Consider the following 22,050-nt stretch of genomic DNA (forward strand, 5'->3'; position numbering starts at 1 on the left):
GAACATTGTTTTTATAGTCGATTATAAAGTCAATGAAATTCACATATAGCAGATTTGCTTAAGGTTCTTTTTTTCATTGCCCACTTTTTATTTCTAAGACGTGAAAAGTATGTAAGTATATTTTTCCACAATATGTTCTCACTTTATCACAAACAATTTTCTAGTTGATTTTTGATATTCGCAAATGTCTCCAATTCTCCAAATAAAATTATATATTTACATTACATAGATTACCAAAAATATGCTTTGAGAACATATACAAAAAGAATTTCATATTCATTTAACCCTCTAGTGCCCAGTGTCGCCTTTAGACGGTCTTCAGTTAAACCTCTAAAAAGCTTCAATCAATACTTAAAAAATGTTTATAAATTTTTGGTGATTTTTTCAAAGCTCGTCTGAAAATTAATTTGGGCACTAGAGGGTTAATATAGGGAAACAATGCATCAGCTGATGTCATTCATATAACATTCAAAAAGTCCTTCAAAAAATGTTTCACCACATCCTACATCTTTGCACCGACTCAAATACTATTGATCGTAACTGCGTATAGTGCGTAATAGGATAGTCTGCGTCATGCTGTTCATGACTTCGCCATATGCCACTTGCACTGGGAAATTCCAACAATGACTTTATACATCGTAAACAGGACTGGCTGTCGACTAGGGGGTGACTCATGTTTTTCTCCATCTGTACTTTGTATCTTCACCGACAGTAAAAGAGGACAATGGCCTACGATGTAATACTCTTTGACAGCAATTGTAAACAATGTTTTTTTTTTTGTGAGAACAGAAAAAAAATATCATATGAGTCTAAGAACAAAACTGTAATTTGAGTGAAAATATCACTTCTCCTTTCAACTCAACAATAGACAGTGAAATTTTAATACACAGAAACGTGCAGTTCTTGCATTTACTCACGCGTAAGTGAGCTACGCAAAAATCGCCGTTAGCTCCTTTACTCTCTGATTAAAACAAAGGGGAGTGAGTAATGTAAAATGTTTCTGACACAAGGCTATAAACTTTTAATAGAGAAAAAAATCAGCTAAAACAAACTTAGATGCGCTTCGATATTGTAACAGCTTCTCAGTCATTAAAGACGCTGTTAACGGTTTTTGTCATTCTATCAGCAAAAGTTGAATTTGTTAATGGCAAAATCAACTTTAATTGAATCAATAGATGTAAAATAGGTCTACATTGTAGTTGCGAATCACTGCACATTTTTATTTTCAAACCGCAAGTACATTTAACACTTGATAATTCATTTTTAAAGCACCAATTACTGCTCCCCAATGTGGACACGTGTTTCCAACAGGGACATCACATCCGGAGTTAACCACACAAACTGTGGGAATGAACGTGTCACTGTTTTTTTTTTGCCTCTACCTACATGGTAAACTAAAACCTAATTTCCCAAAAATCACACCCGCGCGGCAGGTTGGTAAACGCGACCATCCGTGAATCATTATTTAGGGCACATTCACATCGGCTCGCCACGTCCATCGTCAATAAGACAAACTCCAATTCGAAAAAATCGCAGCCTCTCACTCTGCACATTCCAATTAGTTTCGGTAAAACTGTGCACAGTTGTTTTTGTTGTTACTCTTATTGTTGTTTCTTTTTTTGCTAAATCAAAACTTTACCACGCACACACTAGCACACGATACCAACGGAGCGGACGAACAGACACCAACACCACCAATTACTGTGCTGTGGACACACCAAGCTGGAGGCAGCGCGAAACGGTGTTAGTGTAATATCAAAATGGTGGACGTCATTTTCCCCATTTGTTCCAGAGGCAACGGCAACAGCAGCAGCATCAGCGCCAGACAGCAAAAGTTTCATATAATTTGCTGCTTGGATGAGAACGGGTACACTGACCGGACGGGGTTTGTGGAGGAGCAGAAAAATAAAGAGAAAAATGCGACCTGGAATCGATTCTGAAGCTCTTCGCCATTATAGGATGGTTGCAGTTGATGAAATTATCGTCATTTATGTTTATAGGAAAACTGCGAACCAATATTTACCACTTGTGTATATTTAACTGTAACAGATGCTCCGTTGCAGTGCGATTGTTGGAAATTTATCCAAAATGGTAATCCTCAGACCATGATGTTGTAATGTACATTTCCGTGCACATGATGTATTTTCGTTGGCTTCTAATTAATTATTACGTTACAAATGCAACTTTGTATCATCATGAACTTCAACAACTTTCAACACAAATTACATACAAGAACTGCACTTTTGTTTCGATTCATTCTTTTGATGTTACAACTTGCGGCAAACTTGTCATCTGCCTTGGAAAACTCACTTTTTGATTTCACTCTTATGATCGCCTTCACTCAATCTTTCACCAGCGTTTGTTTTCGTACCACATTGCGATGAAAAAAACTATTCTCGGTGCTAGAAAACAGGGACGAAGCATTGAAACACTTCTCTTTTCTCTAATCAAATAATGCAATTAAAAACCATAAGCCAAACAGCGAAACGCACCCGTGTGTAGTATGAGATTCGTCCGCAAGTGGGAAAACCGCAAGTAAGGAGAACGAAGGAAAGTATTCACCGTTTCCATTTGCTATACCGTCGTGGAATATCCAAAATATACCAGTCAAAGCATTGAAAAATAAAATTTCTTAGATTTCGATGAAAATACACTCACTCGCAACTGTAAACACCAATATACTGAAAAGCTGACACCAAATTTCTGTTATGCGAGGCAAGCGCGCTGTCAAATCGCACACACACCGGCGAGCGAGGCCAAAGCATCAATAGCGCACACCAGTGAAGCTGCTGGCAAACGCAGAGTAGAACTCGACGAACGACTGACAGCGGAACGATGAACTGTCACTTGAGACTACGACTAGCGCAAGGCGGGCGTTTGTGGTGTGCGTGCACTTTTTCGATGTCGACATTCAATCAGGGGGATTCATGATGACGGTGATGATGATGACGAAGACTGCCGTTCGGGACAATGATGACGGCGCACGAGAACCGACGAAATGCAGAGTGTATTCACCTTTTCGTCTGGCGCTCGGCAGTGTTGACAGAGCTGCAAGCAAACATATATGTTGAGTGAGCTTAGCGCTATGCGGTGCCACGATAGAGGAAATATTTTTTAAAAAGGATATATCAATAATGTTTTGGGTATGGGATTTTTTTGACAAGCAAGATTTATAGTGAATAAATTACAGTGAGCAATTTGACAGGATGGATCCAATTAAAATAAAAAATTATAAAATAAATTTTTGGTTATAATGTACCAGTTACCAGAATCAGAATGGATTAGTTGTAAATTAGTACATAAAAAAGTTCACTAATGTCATTAAAACAATATGTATCCTAGAACATATCGAGATCTCTGTGAAATGCGAAATACCTTTTTCCTATAATTGGTAATCACGCAGGGTTATGTTAACTGCATAGAAATTATTATTTTCGAATGTACGACCCTTTTGCATAGCTGGTGGGGATTCTGCTGCATCAAAAAGTTCGAAATTCTTGCAAGCAGATTTTTATAAACTCTTACAACTGCTGTTAAGATGTTCAAATTTACAATACCCGAATCTGCTTAGATCACATGCAAAAATAAACACTGTTAGCTATCAAACTGGTTAATCGTGTACATTTAATTTGAAGTGCGTTTCGAAGTTACCGTGAAACTCAGCAGTGCAGAACAACAATACGTGACTTGTTGAAATGCGTTTTGGATGTAAACGAGATTTTATTACCTCATGCATCAATTTAATTGTTTATCAATGCATTCATAATTGCATGCGAGCATTAAATTAAATTGAATTGATAGTGTGAAATAATATTACAGATAAAAAATATTTCGTTCTTCACAATTGAAAATTAAATGAGCCTATCGCATTACATTTCATGTTCATTCATACATTTCATAGGAATTTGGTGTATTCAACAGGGTGTTTTAGGCATACGTATGTTATCATTTATTATTTGATAGGAAATGTCAAAAGAAATACGTATAACACATCGATTTATAAAGTTAACAATCGTAAGTGATTTCAATATAACCCTGCCATCAAGAAATGACGCAGGCATACTAGTTGATGTTTCAATGTCTTCACACCCTTCACACATACGAAATCTGCAAACACGGTCCCCAATGAAAGTTGACGAAAATCGCAGTAAACACATTGAATGGGGCGCGGGTAATATCATGTTTAGCCTTCCAATTCTTCACACGTGCTCTATTGTCTTCGAAATTGAGACATGTCTTCACATCTGGCATCCCTGTCATGGCATGTGAACCAGGGATGCCACACAGGCCAGCAGCAGAAATGTCGTTTTATGCACTACCAGGGTTATACTAGCAATACTCAGAGGGAGAGATACAAGGGCATAGTAAGGTAGCCTTCAAGCGTTACGAACATCTATTTCTGTACCGTTTGTCCCAAAACTACTTTTTCTGCTGTCACAGTTTGCTTCACTTTGCTTTGGGACACAATTAATGTACTAAATATCAATTAGAATATCACATACCATGTGAAAACCTTAAGAAATTGCTCAAAACTGTCTGATATGCTATTAATAATTGCAGTCAACATTTAGCCGGTTTGCCCGAATCAACATAGGATAAGGGTAAACTGCCCATTTTTCGGGTGCCAGTGCCAGTGATGTTGGTAACGCGTCAAATGTATGGTAGCTGACAGCGATGCCATTCCCGTGGAGAGATATGCGAAGATGATGTGAGCCAAACGAACATGTCAAAATCTGACCCAAACGAACAAGAAAGGTAACACACTAAAAGGTATTGCAATCAGGTACAATAAAGGATATATTTTTCTTTACACGTTTTTCATGTTTTATTGCTAAACAATGAATTGAGAATGGTCCAAAATTGCTGTATCATTTTGATTTTCAACTAACCACGAACAACGAATTTAGAAATACTGATTTTCAACTGGTGGTTCACAAACCTTTTGTTTGGTCAACAAAATAATGATCAATTATGGTTAAAGTATATTAAATTAAACATACACTTTCGCGGGTTTTATGAAGCTCTTTCTCATTTCTCAGGACTTCCACCGTCACCATCAGTTATGCGAGTCAAATGAAAAATTTAGTCCGCTTTGAGAAAAGATCTGGCACCTCTGACATGTGAAACCATCGCTTATCTATTTCTCTGAGTATCTCTAGGCTATACAGCATGTTTTTTTCGTGCTGATCGATGTTAATTCTCTCTCCCAGATGGTCTCGAGGTACGATGCTGGCCTAACAAGCCAGTCGTCGTAGGTTCGAGTCTCGGCTCGGGAGAGACTGTTAGTGTCAGTAGGATCGTAGCGCTAGCCCCGCAATTGTCCTGTACACTTCACAGTTGGCTGCGAAGTCTGTGTATAAATAAACAAAAGGTCAAGTTCCGAATCGGAATGTAGCACAACGTAAAAAAAAAAAACAATGAAGTACAACGATACACCGTGCCACAGTGCTGAGTCGAGAAAATTTCCAGAAAATTTACGTAGTGCCTACAGAAAGGTTGGTCATCGATAAGTATAAGAAAAAGCATGTATTGTTCAAATAAAAATCCCCAATTGAAACGTTCCCTTTTTTTCAATTCCGCTGCATTTATTTTTAAGGAATATTAGCTCTGAATGTTCACTGATTTTGCCTAACCTTTTTATATTTTTACCAATATTCAGCTCGATTTGCAGGTAAAAATAAAACTGCGATTGATTCTGTTTCGAAAGTATTTAGCAGAAAAGCTTAAAAACTTTCAGCTAATTATGTTTTTTACACGGATTTCAAAATTTCGCAGATTTCGGAATTTACGTGTTTTTTACGCAGATTTCGGAATTTACGCGTTTTTACGCGGATTTTGGATTTTACAAGAATAATAGTTAAGCTTTAGTGAACCTGAATGTTAGAGCAGCGGTTCTCAATTTTTTTTTTGTCCGCGTACCCCTTGGCGATATTTTTCAATTCAATTGTACCTAGCTTGGAATGTTCTTGCAGAGTGGGAGAGAGTAGTGTTAGATCATGTTGTGGTAGTCTAGTTTAGGTTTAAAATTGAACTGTGATTTGTTTGATTGCTACAGTCGTGTTTTAAGAGGAAGTTTGAACAACAAATAAAGTATTATAAAAAAAATGCTTTGTCCGCCATTACTGATTTTTCTCTCGCGTACCCCCTGAAGGCTCTCCACGTACCCCAGGTTGAGAACCACTGTGTTAGAGAATCGCCAAGACACTCAACGTCAAGGCAACTGTCAACATCAAAACGAGCGAGCTGTATAATTTTGCTTTGTCGTTTATCGTTTTGTGGTTGACAGTTGCATTATTGGTGTCTTGGCGATTCTCTAACATACAGGTTCACTATTAAACTTACTTTAGTTTATTACTGTAGTTAGTATTGGTAACAAGCATGTTAAAAATTGTGTGATGTTTTTTTTCCTTGTTTATAGCTAAGACCTATCGGTCCATAAAGCTTGTGTGATGTTATTGCAGTTTACGTTCAAGAACAAGTTTGTAAGTGCAAATATTATTTTGTTTTGTTTACAAAAAGTTACCTTCGAATTACTCGTCACTGAAGTTGGCAACACTTGTTGCAGTTTCTCTCCGACTTCAGCGTCTCTCAGGATGTCTGTTTATGTATTTGTGGATAGCCAGCAGTAGCATACATGTCGTCTGCGAATAGACGGATTCCCCGAAAGGTACTGCTGCTGCCACCGCCGCTACCGTTTCTTTCATTCAGAATGAAGAAAAAAAAATCCCAGACGAGAACTTCTTTCCCAATAATTCCACAACAGCAATCACATTTCTATCTACTGGTTAGCACAAAATAAAACCACTGCACGTCACTACCGCTTCCGACGAATTGGGAAGCCGGATAGTACTCCACTTTTCCACGAAAAGCACTTTACGGAATACCGCAAGGCAGAGAAGCTGGGGTGCCGTGCAAATGTGAAAAACAGTGACTCCACTAGCGAACACAAATTCCACACTGAAAACTGCGCTCTGTCCAACAGGAACAAGTTACATTTACCGCGACGATTCGTAATTTAACAGATTTCGACACTTTACAGCGGAAACTGGTCACTTTCCGTGGAGCAATATTGGATCTTGTCTTTCCAGACTAAATCAGAGACACTCAACACAACTCACTCATCATTTCTCCGTTTTCTCCTACGTGAGGTGCGTTTAGCGATTCTCATCATCGCTCACCCTTCACTGGCGTGAGGTTTAAAAGGGAAATAGAAGGTGGATTCTGATGGTGAAGCATACGTATCGCTAAAATGTTAATGTGAATTTTATTGGAAAAAATGGACAAATTATCAAAATATCGCCGAAAACCGTGGAGATGAAAAAATGATTTTTAAACCATTTCCCGAAAATGATTCATTCAAAAGCCATATTTTTGAAAAATATTTTTTCAACTGTAACACAGGCTCAAATGACGTTACCTCGAATCTGCCATTTGCCCGAAACAAAGTGGTATGGTATGTACCAATTTTATTTTATTTCTCAAAACTACAACCAAATTTTTTAAATTTCAAACAATTGATGCTTGAATATCGAAAAATTATATAAGTTACTTTTACATATATGTAGAAGTATAGTAAGAAAACACATCATGTTTCTTTGTCAAGTTCAATTCGTACAGAATAAAAGAAATATATTGACTCATGCTTCCTTTTTAGCTAATGCAAATTGCCGGACCTTTTTCTTGACTTCTTCCATCAAGTTTTGCACAGCCTTTTTGGTCACTTCACCGGAATAACTGTCTTGCTTGAAGGCCTTCTGCACATAAATTTTTGTTGACGGAGCTTTTGCTCCTTAAACCACAGGAACAGATAGGCTGCCACACGAGATATTTCTTTGCAAACTTCGACAGCTTGAAATGTTTGAAAATCTCTGCCACCTTTCCTCTTCCAATTGCCGTATAATATTCCTATCCAAGAAACTGTTTAAAGTCTGCCTTGACGTAAGTTTCATCATCCTGTTCCACGCAATTAAACTTCGTCAGCATTTTGACGTACAGCTTTCGCGATCGTTATTTGGCTGACTTGTTTCGCTTATCGTCACAGCTTGGAGTCGCCATTTTTTTGTAAGTCGACATTCCGGCTCGTTTTTTAACTCGATTCATTTGTAGACGACACTCCCGGCTTGCTTGAAACATCTCGGACGGCAAAGATGGGATTCCGCTTGAGACTGCTGGCCACTATTTTCGTCGTTTTTGCTGCCCTCTGATTTCGATTTTGTCCCGATCCTGTCTTCCTGACATTCGACAAACGTTCTTCAAACACTATAATTACATTGATGCCAGTTGATTTGGCTACAATTTTACTACTTATAGCGAATTTCTTTATTCCACAAGCTCAACTCCTTTTGACCTGAAGCCCACCTAGCTGCTGTCAAAACCCTTCTCTATTCGCTCGATTTTGACCCAGTATTGACCTGGCGTGCTGCCCGAAGCGCACCGTAAAATTTGTCAGGTTCAAGCAGTTCAACCCACCTTTGTACGTGCTTAGTTCGTAAACAATTATCTGGCATCTCTTTTTTGCTTGCGTCGTAAATCGCGATGTCGTTTCTTTATTCCTCGACAGATTTGCCCTGACTCAGGGGAATAAAGAAATTCGCTAATAGCTTGCGAGTAGTTCGGATTTTGCGATGCGCGAGTAAAATTCTGATGCGTTGCTTCTCTTGCCTTCGACGCCTTTTTCACAACTGAAGAGTAAATGTCAAAATCAAACATATGATATGTACCTAAGAGGCGCCATCTGGCTTCTTACTCTTCTTCCTCATCCACCCCGATGATCCCTGTTGTATTTTTCGTAAATGATGCCATTCACTCGGAAAAAACTTGAATGTTTTGAATGCTTTTTATCACCATTATGCACAATTTCTCCTGCAGGCGACAGTTTTACCGTCTGAGGGTTACTGGAGAATCTGCATCTTTAATATACTTAAAATCGAAGGTGTCATCCATCAATGATTACACTTAGATTTTATTGCCGAGAACTCAACAGCTGATAAACTCAGCGAAATGTTCTACAAGTTCTCGGCAGAATTTTTAAGAACTTCGGCAAACGAAACGTCAATACTTGCTGGTTTACGGTAAATCGATATATTTGCTGAATGTTCGTCGAAATATATTGCTGACATTCGTTAAAAACTTCGCCGAGCTCAATCAGCTGTTGGGAAGTTTGCCGAGATAAATTAGGTGTGTATGATTCATTCATTGACCCAACTGCATTATACTCTCCGCACAAGCAATATGCCTCAACAGGTATATTTCAAACTTAATCCAGAACGGATTCAAAAGTAGAAATAAGCTCACACTACACACGACATTGAGCAGCGGTATGCTGTTCTTATGCTTCACGCAAAACCGTGATAACTCCTTGCGCACTTTTGAATCTTTTGGTAAATGATATAAGCGATGATCAAAGTCGGATCTCTTACTACACCCGTTTATACGCTCTGTACTTTATTTTGAATGTTCACTTGAAATTATTTTAGAATATAACAGGTGACATCATAAAAAAAATATAAATCATAACAACAAAACATGTTGTTCAGCAACACTGCCAGCAAGCCTCATGATAAATTTTAACGCACTCGGGGTTTTTAATTTCAACCAATCAGCGAGTGGTTCCCAAAGTGGATGCAAATCTATACCCAGTTGTCTCCCCTCTAAGAGCAAGCCCACCAGTGGCTAAATTGAAGTTTCTAAAGCTAGTTTGGCAACTCCCACCATAACGCGGCAACCGCACCGGGCGTAGCTATGTTGGTTTGGGAAATAGCAATCCCCACCTCGGGTAGTAGCGAGTTATTAAATTTGGCAACGCGATAGCAACGAGCCGAATCGTTGCTATTTGATGAAATGTCAAACTGTTGTTTTTTTTTTTGTGCTCGATAGTGAATGTTCGTAATAATATTACGAAGATGATGAAAGTTTCGAATGCGGACTCAATTGGTCGGCCTCGGCCTCGCTTGTTAAACACGTCGTAGGACGCAAGTGTCGGCGTAAACCACTATTCAATTTTATTTCCGATTGAGCTGAAATTTTCCACAGGGTGTTTTTTCGGGCAGGTAAACATTTTGTATAGGTTTTTTATTGAGATGACCATTTTGGTCAGCAACCTACACGATGCGGAAAGCTCAAATCCTCACAAGATTGGCCAATATGATTCAATGAACCTGGAAGGTTTAAGCAAATCTGCTCAGGAGTATTACCAACTATTTTCCCGTTTCGTTCGGTCGTTGTATAAAAAACCATTTTTCTCCTTTACTGCTGTTTCAATCTTCAAAAACAACCTAATATGCGTTCGAAAGCGGCGTTGGAAATGGTCATCTGTATTGACCGGTGTTTCCCATAAAAATATTGTTAAAACGCTGGATGGCACCTTCCTCCGTATGGCGGTCAATGTTTGGCTATTTACTAGGCTGAGAGCCGCCCCGAATCTTTCCAAAAACCCTTTTCTTAATCGCGTATAAGGAAATTTGTTTTGCGAAATCACTTTCTTCATCACTAGAATCAACCAAATACTCGAAAACAGTTTCCGCGTTCTATATTCAAGTTTTTTTTGGTGGCAAATTTTCAAATATTAATAGCAAACTGTGTTGAGAATATCATTTCGCTACAGTTACTATGAAATGTAAATAAAAGCAATTTGCCATTCATCAGGCGCTTTACTTATATCAGTTAAGAATGTATCTTGATAAGCCAGCATGTATGCAATATTTGCACGTAAAGCTTTAGGTGGGAAACTCAAAGCTGTACAACACGTGCGCGGCAGCTTAGGTGTGCGTGCTACAAGCAATAGTAGGTAGACAAGTCTAAGAAAGAGAAACACAAATTGAATGTAACAATCGCTAGACCAACACGGTCGCTTGTAATGACCTGACGAGATGAGTTCGAATAAAGATTAGTTCGCCAGCTTTCAGTATAATAGTCGTTTAAGCCAACGTTGCTGGACGTGCCCAGTTTTACGAAATTACTTTAAATAAACATGTAAGGATGAAAAATTCATGTACGCACAAGTAAAAAAACCTGCAAAAGAATTATGGTATCGATAACTTGGGAAAACGGAAACAAAGTTAAAACAAAGTTGCGTGAAATGGAGGGAACATTTTATGAAGCAGAAAGAACGTAGATCATTCCGGAAAAGATTGACTGACGGATAGGTTGGTTATTACTAGATACGCAAAAAATATGCGAAATACATCACAAACAAACATTTTGCCAACGCTGGCTAATGACGGTCTTCAGATATTGGCAACTGCCGGTGTGAAAAAGAAATAGTGGAATTGGTAATCCCCATTAGCAACGACCGGTGCGAAAATCGGTTGCTATCCAAAATAGCAACGGCCAGCGTTGTGAAAATAGCAACTCAAATGGCAACTCACCGGTGCGCTTGCTCTTAGGATATGTACTAATCACACACAGGGATGCCAGGTGATTTTTCCAAATAAAAAATGTCTTCACATGTCTTCCAACCCGAGATGGCTCGTCAGGATCAACCAAAGACGAAAAACTTACCGGCAAATCGAAAACTGTCGGGCAAAAATAAAAGGTCACGACCTCTACAAAATGCGGGTAATATTCACCTATTTTCTTATATCTTCACATTTTTTCGAATGTCTTCCATTTGTCTTCACAAACAAGGATGCCTCCACCGCAGGGTAAATGTCTTCCATTTTAAGACATGTCTTCCAATCTGGCATCGCTGTTCACACACACCTTTAAAAAGAGAAGTGTAAAGGTTTTTTTATTGCACGACAAAAATAATAGTTACTGCAGATTGAACTGTCCAATTTTTGACCGTCACACCCTTTTTCTATTCGCGTTGACGGTGTTGCTGATATTTGTTTGGTTTTTGCATGCGAAAAAGAAAGAAGGAAATATTTTTGCTTTTGTCATCACGCACATTTTGACAATTGGATATGAGTGTTCACGTAGGTGCGAACAGCCTTCAAAATCTCTTTCAACGCGAATTACCCGAATTTGCTATCATGTTTGAACTTCAGTTGAACCTGAATAACAACATGCACTTATATATTCAATCATTAGTGCTTAAACATTGTGCAATGAATAGAAAGTTGATTCAACGAACGACAAAAACTTGTTCACAATTTGAGGATTTGCACGAGTGCTCTTGGCAAATCTTAATGATGGTGTATGGTTTCTAATAATTTGAAAGATTAGACTTTGATTTGTTCACAACTTCTATAACATCAGTTCTGTATGCTTGAATAATTAAAACACATGTTTTCATGTTCGTTCTATTACGCAAATATAAAAAAAATCAACAACTTTGTTAACTAAATGAAACTACAATCACCACAAACAAAGGTTTTCGGATATACAGAGACATCAACCTTCCATCTTTGTTTAATGCTAGTGGATTTTGTTTATATATATTAGAATAAATATATTATTTATTACTGGTTAGAATTTGTTAGAGTGCTGTGATGAAAATCTTTGAAACATACATACGTTTATCTAATGGAACGTAATTACTATTCACAACTAATTTGAACTTGATTGAACGATGAAGATGACGCCCAGTCATCATTTCTAAGATTTGCCGTTAACCTTCTGAGCATAAAGTAACGGCAACCTAGAGGAGACTCCTAATTTGCTAGCAAAGAAGCATTCCTTATTGTCAAATTATAAAAATTATCATAAATCAACAAATCATTCATAAACTTCCAAAAAAATGAATAAATAAATAATAAAAAATCTCATCTGACATTAAAATAACTTTGAGAAACTTTGATCTTTCATTTTGCTAACTATTTTGCCTTACAGATCCCACGAGAAGAGGTGATGCTTAACTAACATATCACGCACGCCATCCTTCAAGGGTTGGCTCTGCACGGCTTCCCGCTTTGCCGGCAGCTCCCAGTCCGGGTTGAGATTGAACGCGAACTGTGACAGCAACCGCAGTTCGCATTTTATCTGAACCCAGCCGGGTGAATAGATAAAGCTCCACGGTTGATACCACTTTTGAACAATCTCCGAGCAGCTGCAGAGCACCTCCATCCACAGGTGCAATACCTGCTCGTTCAAACCGAGACAGATAAGCGAACGTAGTTTAACGTCCATCTGTGCGTGGGTTGCGTCATGGCTCTGATTCACCGATTGAACACAACGATATAGCAGCTCCTCCGGGGTTAATACTTTACCATCTTCGTCCAAGCGATAGGTTTTGCACAGCACCAAACGCGAGTAGACCGACTCGAAGTCCTTTTCCACCTCACGTGTGGCAGCTTCTTCAATGAATAGCCACGGATGGCAGGGACCCCCGAGAAACGATGGACGCTTCATGCCGTGCTCCAGGACCTAGGATTGATTTATTTAAATATAAATACTACATTAAACGACAGTTCAGGTCTCACCTGTTTGATGGTGGGAGCCAGCGTTCCGCGCACCAAATCCGTTACGGTTTCTGAAATAGCATCATCTCCGGCACAACTGTACTGCTTGCTACGCTCGTCCAGCAGTTCCACGAATTTGGCCGGAAACCAGCCGCGCAGTCCATTCAGTTCCCCAACCCAGCAGTGCTCATCCTTCTGGCTGATGATCGTTATGATGTCATTCTTCCTAAAACCCAATTCGTCGTCGTCGTGTCGTTCGAAATCATGCAACGCTTTCGCCCGCCGACTACGCGTTCGAGACACATTGATGTAGTTTTCGTGATCTTTGGCATGACTGTCCATGCTGTAGTCAGCAATCAGTTTAATGTGTGCTTGTAACTTGGGCTCGATAGCCAAAAAGTGTCTCGCCACCTTTAGAATTGCTTCTCGCAAATCGACTAGTATTTCCGTCTGACGAATGTTCTTGTTCTTCAACTCGTCGTCGCCGGTGTCATTACCAAAAAGAATTATCTGCAGCATCGATTTAGATTTCTTCACTTGTCGGCGCGCCAGATGTTGTTTGGGCAAGTTAGAACCGGCCTCGGGGTTACCGACTAGGGCTCCCTGATCGGCCATCAAGTAAGCCAAATGCCGACGGCGGTGTGTTTCGATGACCATTGGCGACAGAGAGCCGCCCACTTCCATTGATATGGAAAACAGGTGCTCCACATCGTCTATATCGCCGGGGATATCCGATAAGGAGTTGAAAATTTGGGCTGAATTTTCTAAATTTTTCAGTGAGGGTTCTTTGATTTTGAGCAAACCAAGCGTTAGTTGGAACAGTACAATTGAGCCATCGTAGAAGAACCAGTCCCAAATTCTAAAACAGAAAATATTATATATTGTAAGCTGTATCTTATTCTAAATTTCATGCGTTGATGAGGAGTGATTGATTGATGATCGAATGTTTGTGCATAGATAGCCAGTTTTGATTGATAATCAATGATCCAACCGAATCTAGTGTTATCAGAAGACCTTATCTGTTGCCTTTTAGGAGCAACGATCGTTAGCGTCTTGCTTCACTTACCTTAGTAAAATTTTCATATGAACGACACTGGCAAACAGTGTCAAAAACCAGTGAAGCGTAATCAAGGACAGCTCAATGTCGTGACTCTTAAGTGTTTCGTCGACAACGGTCAAATAGTTGCCAATCAGCGTCTGCATCACACGCTGGTCGGCCTGAATGCCGAGCAGTGTCGAGGAGTAATAGGACGCCGGCAGCAAATCTTCCACGATGGTTGCCATCATCCAGAAGGAGTCTTCTTCCTCCAGAAGTAACAGTAGTGAAGCAGCAATTACACCCGTCCCTTGGCAGTAGCCAATATCCGGATACAGCCAAGCAATTCCGCGAAGAATTCGACGCAGCCTGGGAACTCCGGTGCTTGATAATGAACTAAAACAGGCATTAGTGGGCATAATTCTGAGCAAATCTTTTTCAATCTGTTTCGAAGTCATGAGGGCGTCGTTAGAGGAAACTTTTACAATCTCCTGATATGATGTTTCCGATTTCAATTTCTTCTGGAGCGCCCCAGATAGACGTAGCCACATTTGTGGCCGTAAAGAGTGCGGTATTCCAGCGCGTACCATGTTCCGTAATTTCTCCGTTCGCGGAAGAACGACATCTACACTATCCCACGTGAGCTCTGTAGCTTCCTTGTTATGCGAAAATTCCAGATGGGCAACCCACTGTAATCTCTGCGCGGGGTCTTCCATGAAGGGGATACTAAGCAATTTGTTCGAACTTTGTTCCGGGCCGTCTTCTTCTTCCACGCGAAACCCGAACTCATCGAACCGATAGTCCGGCTGATGGTTTGGGGGTTCATCCGGGTCAGGTTGCCCTAGCTTTGCCAGAATGTCCTGTGGCCACATTGACGGTGTCAGGGCAGAAAATGGCCCACCTATTGTAGGCCGTAGGCCTTCGGAAATGTGCAAACTTTCACCCAGCTCGACCAGTTCTCCATCATCTTCGGAAATAGCAGTTTCCAGCTTTTTCTGCAGAAATGCAATTTCAATTTAGAATTCCATTGCAGTCCCGTTTTATCAATATCGTCATCATCTCGCCCACTTACCATATGTTCATCTTTACCAGCGTATCCTTCGTGGTCGCGAGAACCGAACAGCGACTTGGCTACATCCATTTAAATGAACAATTCTTCCTCCAATCGATGGACCTTCAAGCAATTGGGTAAAAGTGGGATTTCTGCACTTGTTTTAGCCAAATTTTAATCACTTCGACGTCGCTTGATGAAAATTTTGTAAACATTTGTATGGATTGAATTTTAAAGTGACATACGCGATACGCGAAGCGAGTGAAAATACACACACGCAATCATACCCGTCTCTGAAAACGGATTCAGCTGTACTAGATTGTACACAGCGATTGTAAACCAACGAAGCGTGGAGTTAATCGTTACACTACATTACAATCGATTGAGTTATTCACAGCAAAATGACAAAAAACCAGACCGATGTCATGACAACTGTTTCCTGAAGCCGCCGCTGTTGATCATAAGCTTTATTCATTGTGGCGCATGTGTTACTGTACGGATGTTTTGGTGCTCCTAACAATGTTCAATGTAGGGCTCTCCAGAACGTGTTGAAACATGTTTGAACGTGACCATTTATGTCCTGCTCAAAATCCATAAAACGTTTAAAACGAAACAGTCGCTCTTCGCTTTTTGCATTTCTGCACACCATTTACAGCAACAGTTTATCTCGCATGGATGGAGCTTATCCGGCTGTTTCGCAAGCACTGACAACTTTTTGACGTATAACCGAGCCAGAGAAAAACGGGTTCAAGCAAAATGAATGAGTAAGACGTTCGTGACAAGGATGTCAGTATTTCCCAAGAATGCTCTGAATTTTAGTGACTCCTATTATCTATTTATTTATTACTTATTCATTCATTGACTAATGCAACGTGCAGACAACGCCTTCTAATGTGCTACAAAAATACTTCTCGTTGATTGGATTGGATTGGTATTCGTGTAGCTTCTAACTTATATTTTTATATTTTAAGCAAGACTCGATAGAAAACGGTAGCGAGTTTCAGTGAGAAATGCTTCAGATTAATATGAAAAAATGTTCCTCGCCACTTCGTCCTGAAGAAACATGAATGCAATGGGGGTTAAACAAAAAAACAAAAAAAAAATAGCGACGCTAACCGCTAATCCGTTAACTGACAAATTTTGCTCGATAATCAACGAACGACTCACATTAAAGGATTTTTTTAAATTAAAACAATTTTTAAATTGTTTATTGAAATAGATGAAAATAACTACTTTTTAGTGCAATTTAGATCAAGCTGGTTTTTTTTCTTTGGAAAATTTACAAAGCGATTTTATTTTTTCAGAGTTTTGTGGAAAAAAGGCAGAACGAATTTTTTTTACTATTTCAATGAAGTAACCCTAACCAGATTATAGATTATATTATAATTGGGTTAGCTCTATCCGAATTTCTGATTTTTATATATCAGAAAAAAGAGTGAATATTTCTGAGCACAATTGATTTTTTTAATTTTTTTTTGTAATAAACAATAAAATTCGCTCTAAATCGCTTGAATGATAAGTTGATACATGAGCGGACTGTCATTGAAGCGATTTTGAGCTGTTTCAATTAGTGATTGAAAAACTGAAAGACGACATAATTTTTTTTAAGTCTTATTTTGCTAAGAAAACGCAGCTTTTTCCAATGATATCTTAAAACTCATACATCTAAATAACCCAATTGAATAAATTATACCAAGGGGTGGAGGGCATGTTGTGTTAAATTATGAGAGGTATACACGAATGACACTTTTATAGTTAAGGTTAACCTCCTGTCTGACAAAGATATTCGAAAAAACAAGCAAATTCCACCCACAAATTCAAATTGTATGTTACAAGTACGAATTAGAATAATTATATCACTTATTCTCAATGGTGATAATGGTAATAATAGAAGTGGGGAATACAGCAAACACCCGGGCGATATCACAGAAGATCAATGTTTCTCGTGTTTCTAGTCGCAATGATGAGTTCATACAGTAAAACATTTTAGCTCACGAGAAAATGGCTAGCGGACCATGTTCTAGTACTTCACGAATACTAAAGTTCTTACCCACCCCTGTTATATTCTGTCAACAATATCAACAACGTCACGATCGAGAAGAAAAATATAAATAACGCTTCCAACAAACGGTGTCTGCCGGCTGTACATTCTTATAGCTTGTATTTCAAGACGAATTAATATTTAAAACAATGTTTTATCATGTAAGTTTCATGGCTTCATACATGAAGGTACATTAATGTTAAAGAAGTTGCTGTTTCTTTTCAGATATCTTTGGAACACGAAATTCTACTGCATCCGCGGTACTTTGGACCCCAGCTTATCGAAACAGTAAAACAAAAACTGTACACAGAAGTTGAAGGAACTTGTACCGGAAAGTACGGCTTCGTCATAGCGGTGACTACAATCGACGACATTGGCTCCGGTGTCATTCTACCAGGCCAAGGCTTTGTGGTTTATCCCGTCAAGTATAAGGCAATCGTGTTCCGTCCCTTCAAGGGGGAAGTTTTGGACGCCGTTGTAACCCAGGTCAACAAAGTCGGAATGTTTGCCGAAATCGGACCCCTTTCGTGTTTTATCTCCCATCACTCTATTCCGGCGGATATGCAATTTTGTCCGAATGGTAACCCGCCCTGTTACAAATCGAAGGAAGAGGATGTTGTTATTGCGCTGGAAGATAAAATTCGACTGAAAATCGTCGGCACGCGGGTGGACGCCACAGGCATTGTAAGGTTTACATTAGTTGGGTAACGGTTTGAGGGGATATCTGATGTTGATTCTGTTTTTTAGTTTGCTATTGGAACATTGATGGACGACTATTTGGGACTGGCATGCAGTTAATCATTTCCACTACCCTCTATTTTATTGAATAACATAATATACTTCATAAAATCAGTTCCACTCACCAAATAATTTTATTATTGCGTCCCTTGCCAAGATCAAGTTCTTTTGCCACTTTACAGATAATTTAATAGTTCGAAGCTAGTCGTTTGTTTGAATCTCAGCTGGAAGACATTATTGTAGTCAGTACGATCATAAGCCACGGTTTGGTTATTGTGTCAGAGTACAGCCCTTTGTCTTGTAATAGCTTTCTACCAATAGAAATTACATTGATACAATAGAACACTCTCTAAATACTAGTTCAAAAATTATCAATCGATACTTTGGGCCCTATTATAGAAACCGAGTGGACTCGACGTTGTTGGTTGAAGTTCTGTAATACTCGTAGACAATTCGCCACATTATAATTCTTTTTTTTTTTCATAATAAATTATTAAGGCTTGGGTAAAGCTATAACAAAAAGTTGAAGAGGTTGTTTATAAGACACGACCGCAGAGGTAACGTAGAATACGACAGCCTGTCCTATGCTAATGTGTTTCTTGGAACAGGTTTGGGAATACACTGAATTGGGTTTAATTCTTCAGATAAACTTTGAGGTTAATTGTGTTTGTCAATGCCATTTATTGACAAGTGAATATTTTTTCAACATGGCAAATTTTTTATTTAGTTTTGAATGATTCACAGTGATAATCAAATTCTACATGAGGTGATTTGTTAGCAATTACACTACCCGTCATAAGTTTGGAATCGCTTTACTGAGTTTTGCAACACCCAGTTTGAATATTGCATCGCCTCCCGAGAAGTTTAGCATCACCTGCAATAGGCGGATATCTCGTGTTTTTGACAACCTAGAAAGTTGCGGTTTTCAGCAAACTTGTTCCGAAGGTCAAAGGCTACTGTATGGTGGCCAATTCAGTGTGAAATTTTATCGCTATGTGGTGCTAGTGGGCACACAATGAGTCGTATTTTGAACTTAACTAATCTCACGATTCCGACCTGCCAGAAAGTTGCGGTGTTCAGTAAACTTGTTCAGAAGGCTAAAGGCTTCTACATGGTAGACAATTTAATATTGAGTTACCCCGCTATGCGGCGCTAGGGTGCATGCAGTTTTTCATATTTAGACTTCAACTTATCGCGCGATCATTACTACCCACAAAGTTGCGGTGTTCGGCTTGTGCCACCAGTTCTGGTAAGCATATTACAGTTACAGTTACAGAAATTTGCCCATTTTGAGTGATGCTAAACTTTTCGGGGTATTGCAATATACAAACAGGGTGTTGCAATACCCAGTAAAGCGACTCCAAGCTTATGACGGGTAGTGTATATATGAAAATTTCAACCGCTATACTGCTAGCCACGCACGCTATATAGTAAGCCACACGCGCTATGAACATGCACACACGCGCTACAGGCATGCATACACGCCATAAACATACACACACGCTTTAAAGCAAGCCACACACGATAGCCACACACCTTATATATTAGGGACACACGCTTCAAATATTCACACACGTTATGTGCATACACCCTGTATATACATACGCTGGATGATGGTGGCTTCTCAAACCACCTGGCGGTGCGAGTCTCTTTCAGTTTCGGGTTGTATTTGCCCAACGATATCTGAATCGGATTACCGCTGGTGGGGTCCAACTCAGATCGAAGGGGAGCCGAACTGAAAGAGGTAGGACTGCAGCTAACCACTACCACCGCTGCTGTTGCTCGCTGCTGATCCACGCTGCCTTCGCCTACTGCCATCGGTGTTGATGTTCGATGCTGCTGCCTGCTGCTAGTCAACTGATTTGCTTGAGGAGAAACAGTCTTATATAGCCCAAAGAGTGCATTTCCGGCTAACTAGGTACTCCATTCTGTCGTCCTATTTAGGGAAAGGCAGCAAGCGACCAATCAAAAATCGACATTTGCGTTTCGACATTGTTCAACAATTTTCAATATTACAATAGTTTGAACAATCAGATTAAAATTTTCTGCATTTGGACGGGTGCTAAAATGATTTTCCAGTCGATTGCTGCAAAAATGACAGAAATCGGTTGAAAACTGACTGAGTTTTAAGCGTTTGAAATTGGACAACTTTTGTGACGCTCTCGATGTTTTCGGTTTTGAAATTGGATCCCTGTATTGAAATTGGGTCCCTGTAATTGTTGCCGTAAGACGTATTCTACGTCAAAAAACTGAATAGCAAACTAGTAACTTGTGCCTCAAAAGTGGGTTTTGAGAAAGGAACATTTAATTGTTTTTCTTTTGTCTAATTTCAAACCGTCATATCGTTTTTTTGCTTCTTTGTTCAAAGAACGCCAACTTCCCCCAACTTCACGGCATGGAATTCTTCACAAACTCCGACAATTACGAGAAAATTAGAACTTAATGATTTTATTTGAAGATGTTCTCATACAATCCCTGGCGTATGTCTTATCCCTTACATTCCCAAATAAGCTTACTCGATCTCCTGTGCACGCAGTCTGCCGTTCGGGTTCGTAACGGCAATGGCCAGCTGTTTCGCGCGCTCAACAATCAATTTACGCTTCTTGGACGACACACCGTGGGCAATCTCGGCACTGTAAACGCGGTTCTGCATCAGCAGCACTTCCAGCTCGCGAACGTTGTGGACCAGAAATTTCTTGAATCCATTCGGCAGCATATGACGAGTGCGTTTGTTCGATCCGTAACCGATGTTCGGCATCAGATACTGACCCTTGAAGCGACGGCGCACTCGGTTGTCAATACCTTTCGGTTTGCGCCAGTTTGGCTGAAAACAAAACACAGAATAGAATATCAACAATCCAACTAGTGGACGAAATATTGCGTATTTACTTACAGCAAGTTTGTCATAACGATCAGACTGGTGACGAATGAACTTCTTCGTTCGCTTTTTCACGATCTTAGGCTTATACGCTGGTCGAAGTGCCATCTTCTGCTAGAACGAAAAAAGTGAGGTTAGAGTCATATACTGTTAGCAATTTTTTTCAGAATGCATTAATCACAATAAAACTGTGTTCTTTCAAACAATTTTGGTTCAGAATCTATTTTTCATGTTGAAATGAACTTATTATTCCATTTAAAATAACTAATTTTCTGAAGTACCGTTCCACGGTACACACTTGTAAACAAATTTTTCAAAAGACGTTCTACTTCGAATGTGAAGACTAATTTGTTCGAAATTTGGGATATTCCATTGAGCCACCAATTTATGTTGACTAGTAAACAATTTTCAAACGTTTTAACGCTAAAAAACTAGAAATATTTCTTACTTTTTATTGGAATTCAACACGCGGCTGATCGTTCAATGTGGAAGGAACAATCAAAAAGAAAGGAGAGAAATACGGACGCTTTGACAGCACACGGTGTCAAATTCGTTTTTGACAGCCTACCGGATGAATTTCTAAGCAGTTGGCACAACTGGCTGGCATACACTGTGGGAAAATACTAACTTGAAACAAGCATTAGTGATTTTATTTTATACTTTGATGAACGTATTCAATAAATATGCATGTTCATTTCATTTTATTTCAAGTCATATGGTTGAAATATTCAAACAAATAAATTGTATGTAAAATATACATTTACTTTACCATTCTGATTTCAAATTTAAGTTTTCATATATATTTTTTTCATAAATCAATTTGGTCGAGTTAAAAGTTAACTTAGCATGGTTTACTCAATTATTTTTTGCTTGTACATTTTTCCAAAATGCAGCTTGTTGTATGAGTAACTCTTTAAATTTCTTGTGTATCTGAAACAAGATAAAGCAGGGTAAACTACAGAGCAG

General features: G+C 39.2%; 4 protein-coding genes across 9 annotated transcripts in view; 1 reads left to right on the top strand and 3 right to left on the bottom strand.

Moving 5' to 3' along the window:
* Positions 1–7,105, bottom strand: part of LOC129732881 (dual specificity tyrosine-phosphorylation-regulated kinase 1B) — a 103,385-nt gene extending 96,280 nt beyond the window's left edge. For 2 of the 5 annotated variants that reach the window (XM_055694258.1, XM_055694253.1), the window contains exon 1: positions 2,024–2,652. The gene's annotated coding sequence lies outside the window, so the exon portion shown is untranslated. Of the gene's footprint in view, positions 1–2,023; positions 2,653–6,523 lie in introns of those variants that run through there. The other 3 variants (XM_055694254.1, XM_055694257.1, XM_055694255.1) reach the window with 3 other exon arrangements.
* A 5,239-nt stretch (positions 7,106–12,344) lies between these two features.
* LOC129732884 (small G protein signaling modulator 3 homolog) lies at positions 12,345–15,675 on the bottom strand. Its single transcript, XM_055694262.1, has 4 exons — positions 15,449–15,675; positions 14,407–15,371; positions 13,362–14,199; positions 12,345–13,305 (listed from the first exon to the last, which is right to left on the bottom strand). The coding sequence occupies exons 1-4, from the start codon at positions 15,515–15,517 to the stop codon at positions 12,766–12,768; spliced, it is 2,412 nt and encodes an 803-aa protein (XP_055550237.1). The 5' UTR covers positions 15,518–15,675; the 3' UTR covers positions 12,345–12,765.
* Positions 15,676–17,472: 1,797 nt separating this feature from the next.
* On the top strand, positions 17,473–18,320 carry LOC129732885 (DNA-directed RNA polymerase II subunit RPB7). The gene is made up of 3 exons (XM_055694263.1): positions 17,473–17,629; positions 17,694–18,152; positions 18,216–18,320. The coding sequence occupies exons 1-3, from the start codon at positions 17,618–17,620 to the stop codon at positions 18,264–18,266; spliced, it is 522 nt and encodes a 173-aa protein (XP_055550238.1). The 5' UTR covers positions 17,473–17,617; the 3' UTR covers positions 18,267–18,320.
* Positions 18,321–20,638: 2,318 nt separating this feature from the next.
* Positions 20,639–21,671, bottom strand: LOC129732886 (60S ribosomal protein L32). Of its 2 annotated transcripts, none has more exons than XM_055694265.1 (3): positions 21,533–21,671; positions 21,100–21,195; positions 20,639–21,030 (listed from the first exon to the last, which is right to left on the bottom strand). In XM_055694265.1, exons 2-3 carry the CDS (start codon positions 21,190–21,192, stop codon positions 20,719–20,721), a joined length of 405 nt encoding a protein of 134 aa, XP_055550240.1. In that variant the 5' UTR covers positions 21,193–21,195; positions 21,533–21,671; the 3' UTR covers positions 20,639–20,718. The 2 variants fall into 2 exon arrangements, with proteins under 2 accessions (XP_055550240.1, XP_055550241.1); XM_055694266.1 differs by having other exon boundaries at positions 21,100–21,198; positions 21,533–21,658.
* Positions 21,672–22,050: the final 379 nt, after the last annotated feature.

This window comes from Wyeomyia smithii, chromosome 3 (assembly GCF_029784165.1).
Source record: "Wyeomyia smithii strain HCP4-BCI-WySm-NY-G18 chromosome 3, ASM2978416v1, whole genome shotgun sequence".
Taxonomy (NCBI): domain Eukaryota; kingdom Metazoa; phylum Arthropoda; class Insecta; order Diptera; family Culicidae; genus Wyeomyia; species Wyeomyia smithii.

Excerpts from the sequence above, each read along its gene's own strand:
- LOC129732885 (XM_055694263.1), top strand. Across the intron at positions 18,153-18,215 it reads GGGTGGACGCCACAGGCATT|TTTGCTATTGGAACATTGAT; the intron begins GTAAGGTTTACA and ends TCTGTTTTTTAG.
- LOC129732886 (XM_055694265.1), bottom strand. The coding sequence starts at position 21,192 with ATGGCACTTCGACCAGCGTATAAGCCTAAGATCGTGAAAAAGCGAACG. Across the intron at positions 21,031-21,099 it reads ATCGTTATGACAAACTTGCT|CCAAACTGGCGCAAACCGAA; the intron begins GTAAGTAAATAC and ends TTTTGTTTTCAG.
- LOC129732884 (XM_055694262.1), bottom strand. The coding sequence starts at position 15,517 with ATGGATGTAGCCAAGTCGCTGTTCGGTTCTCGCGACCACGAAGGATAC. Across the intron at positions 15,372-15,448 it reads CTGGTAAAGATGAACATATG|AAAAAGCTGGAAACTGCTAT; the intron begins GTAAGTGGGCGA and ends GCATTTCTGCAG. Across the intron at positions 14,200-14,406 it reads CATATGAAAATTTTACTAAG|AATTTGGGACTGGTTCTTCT; the intron begins GTAAGTGAAGCA and ends TTTCTGTTTTAG.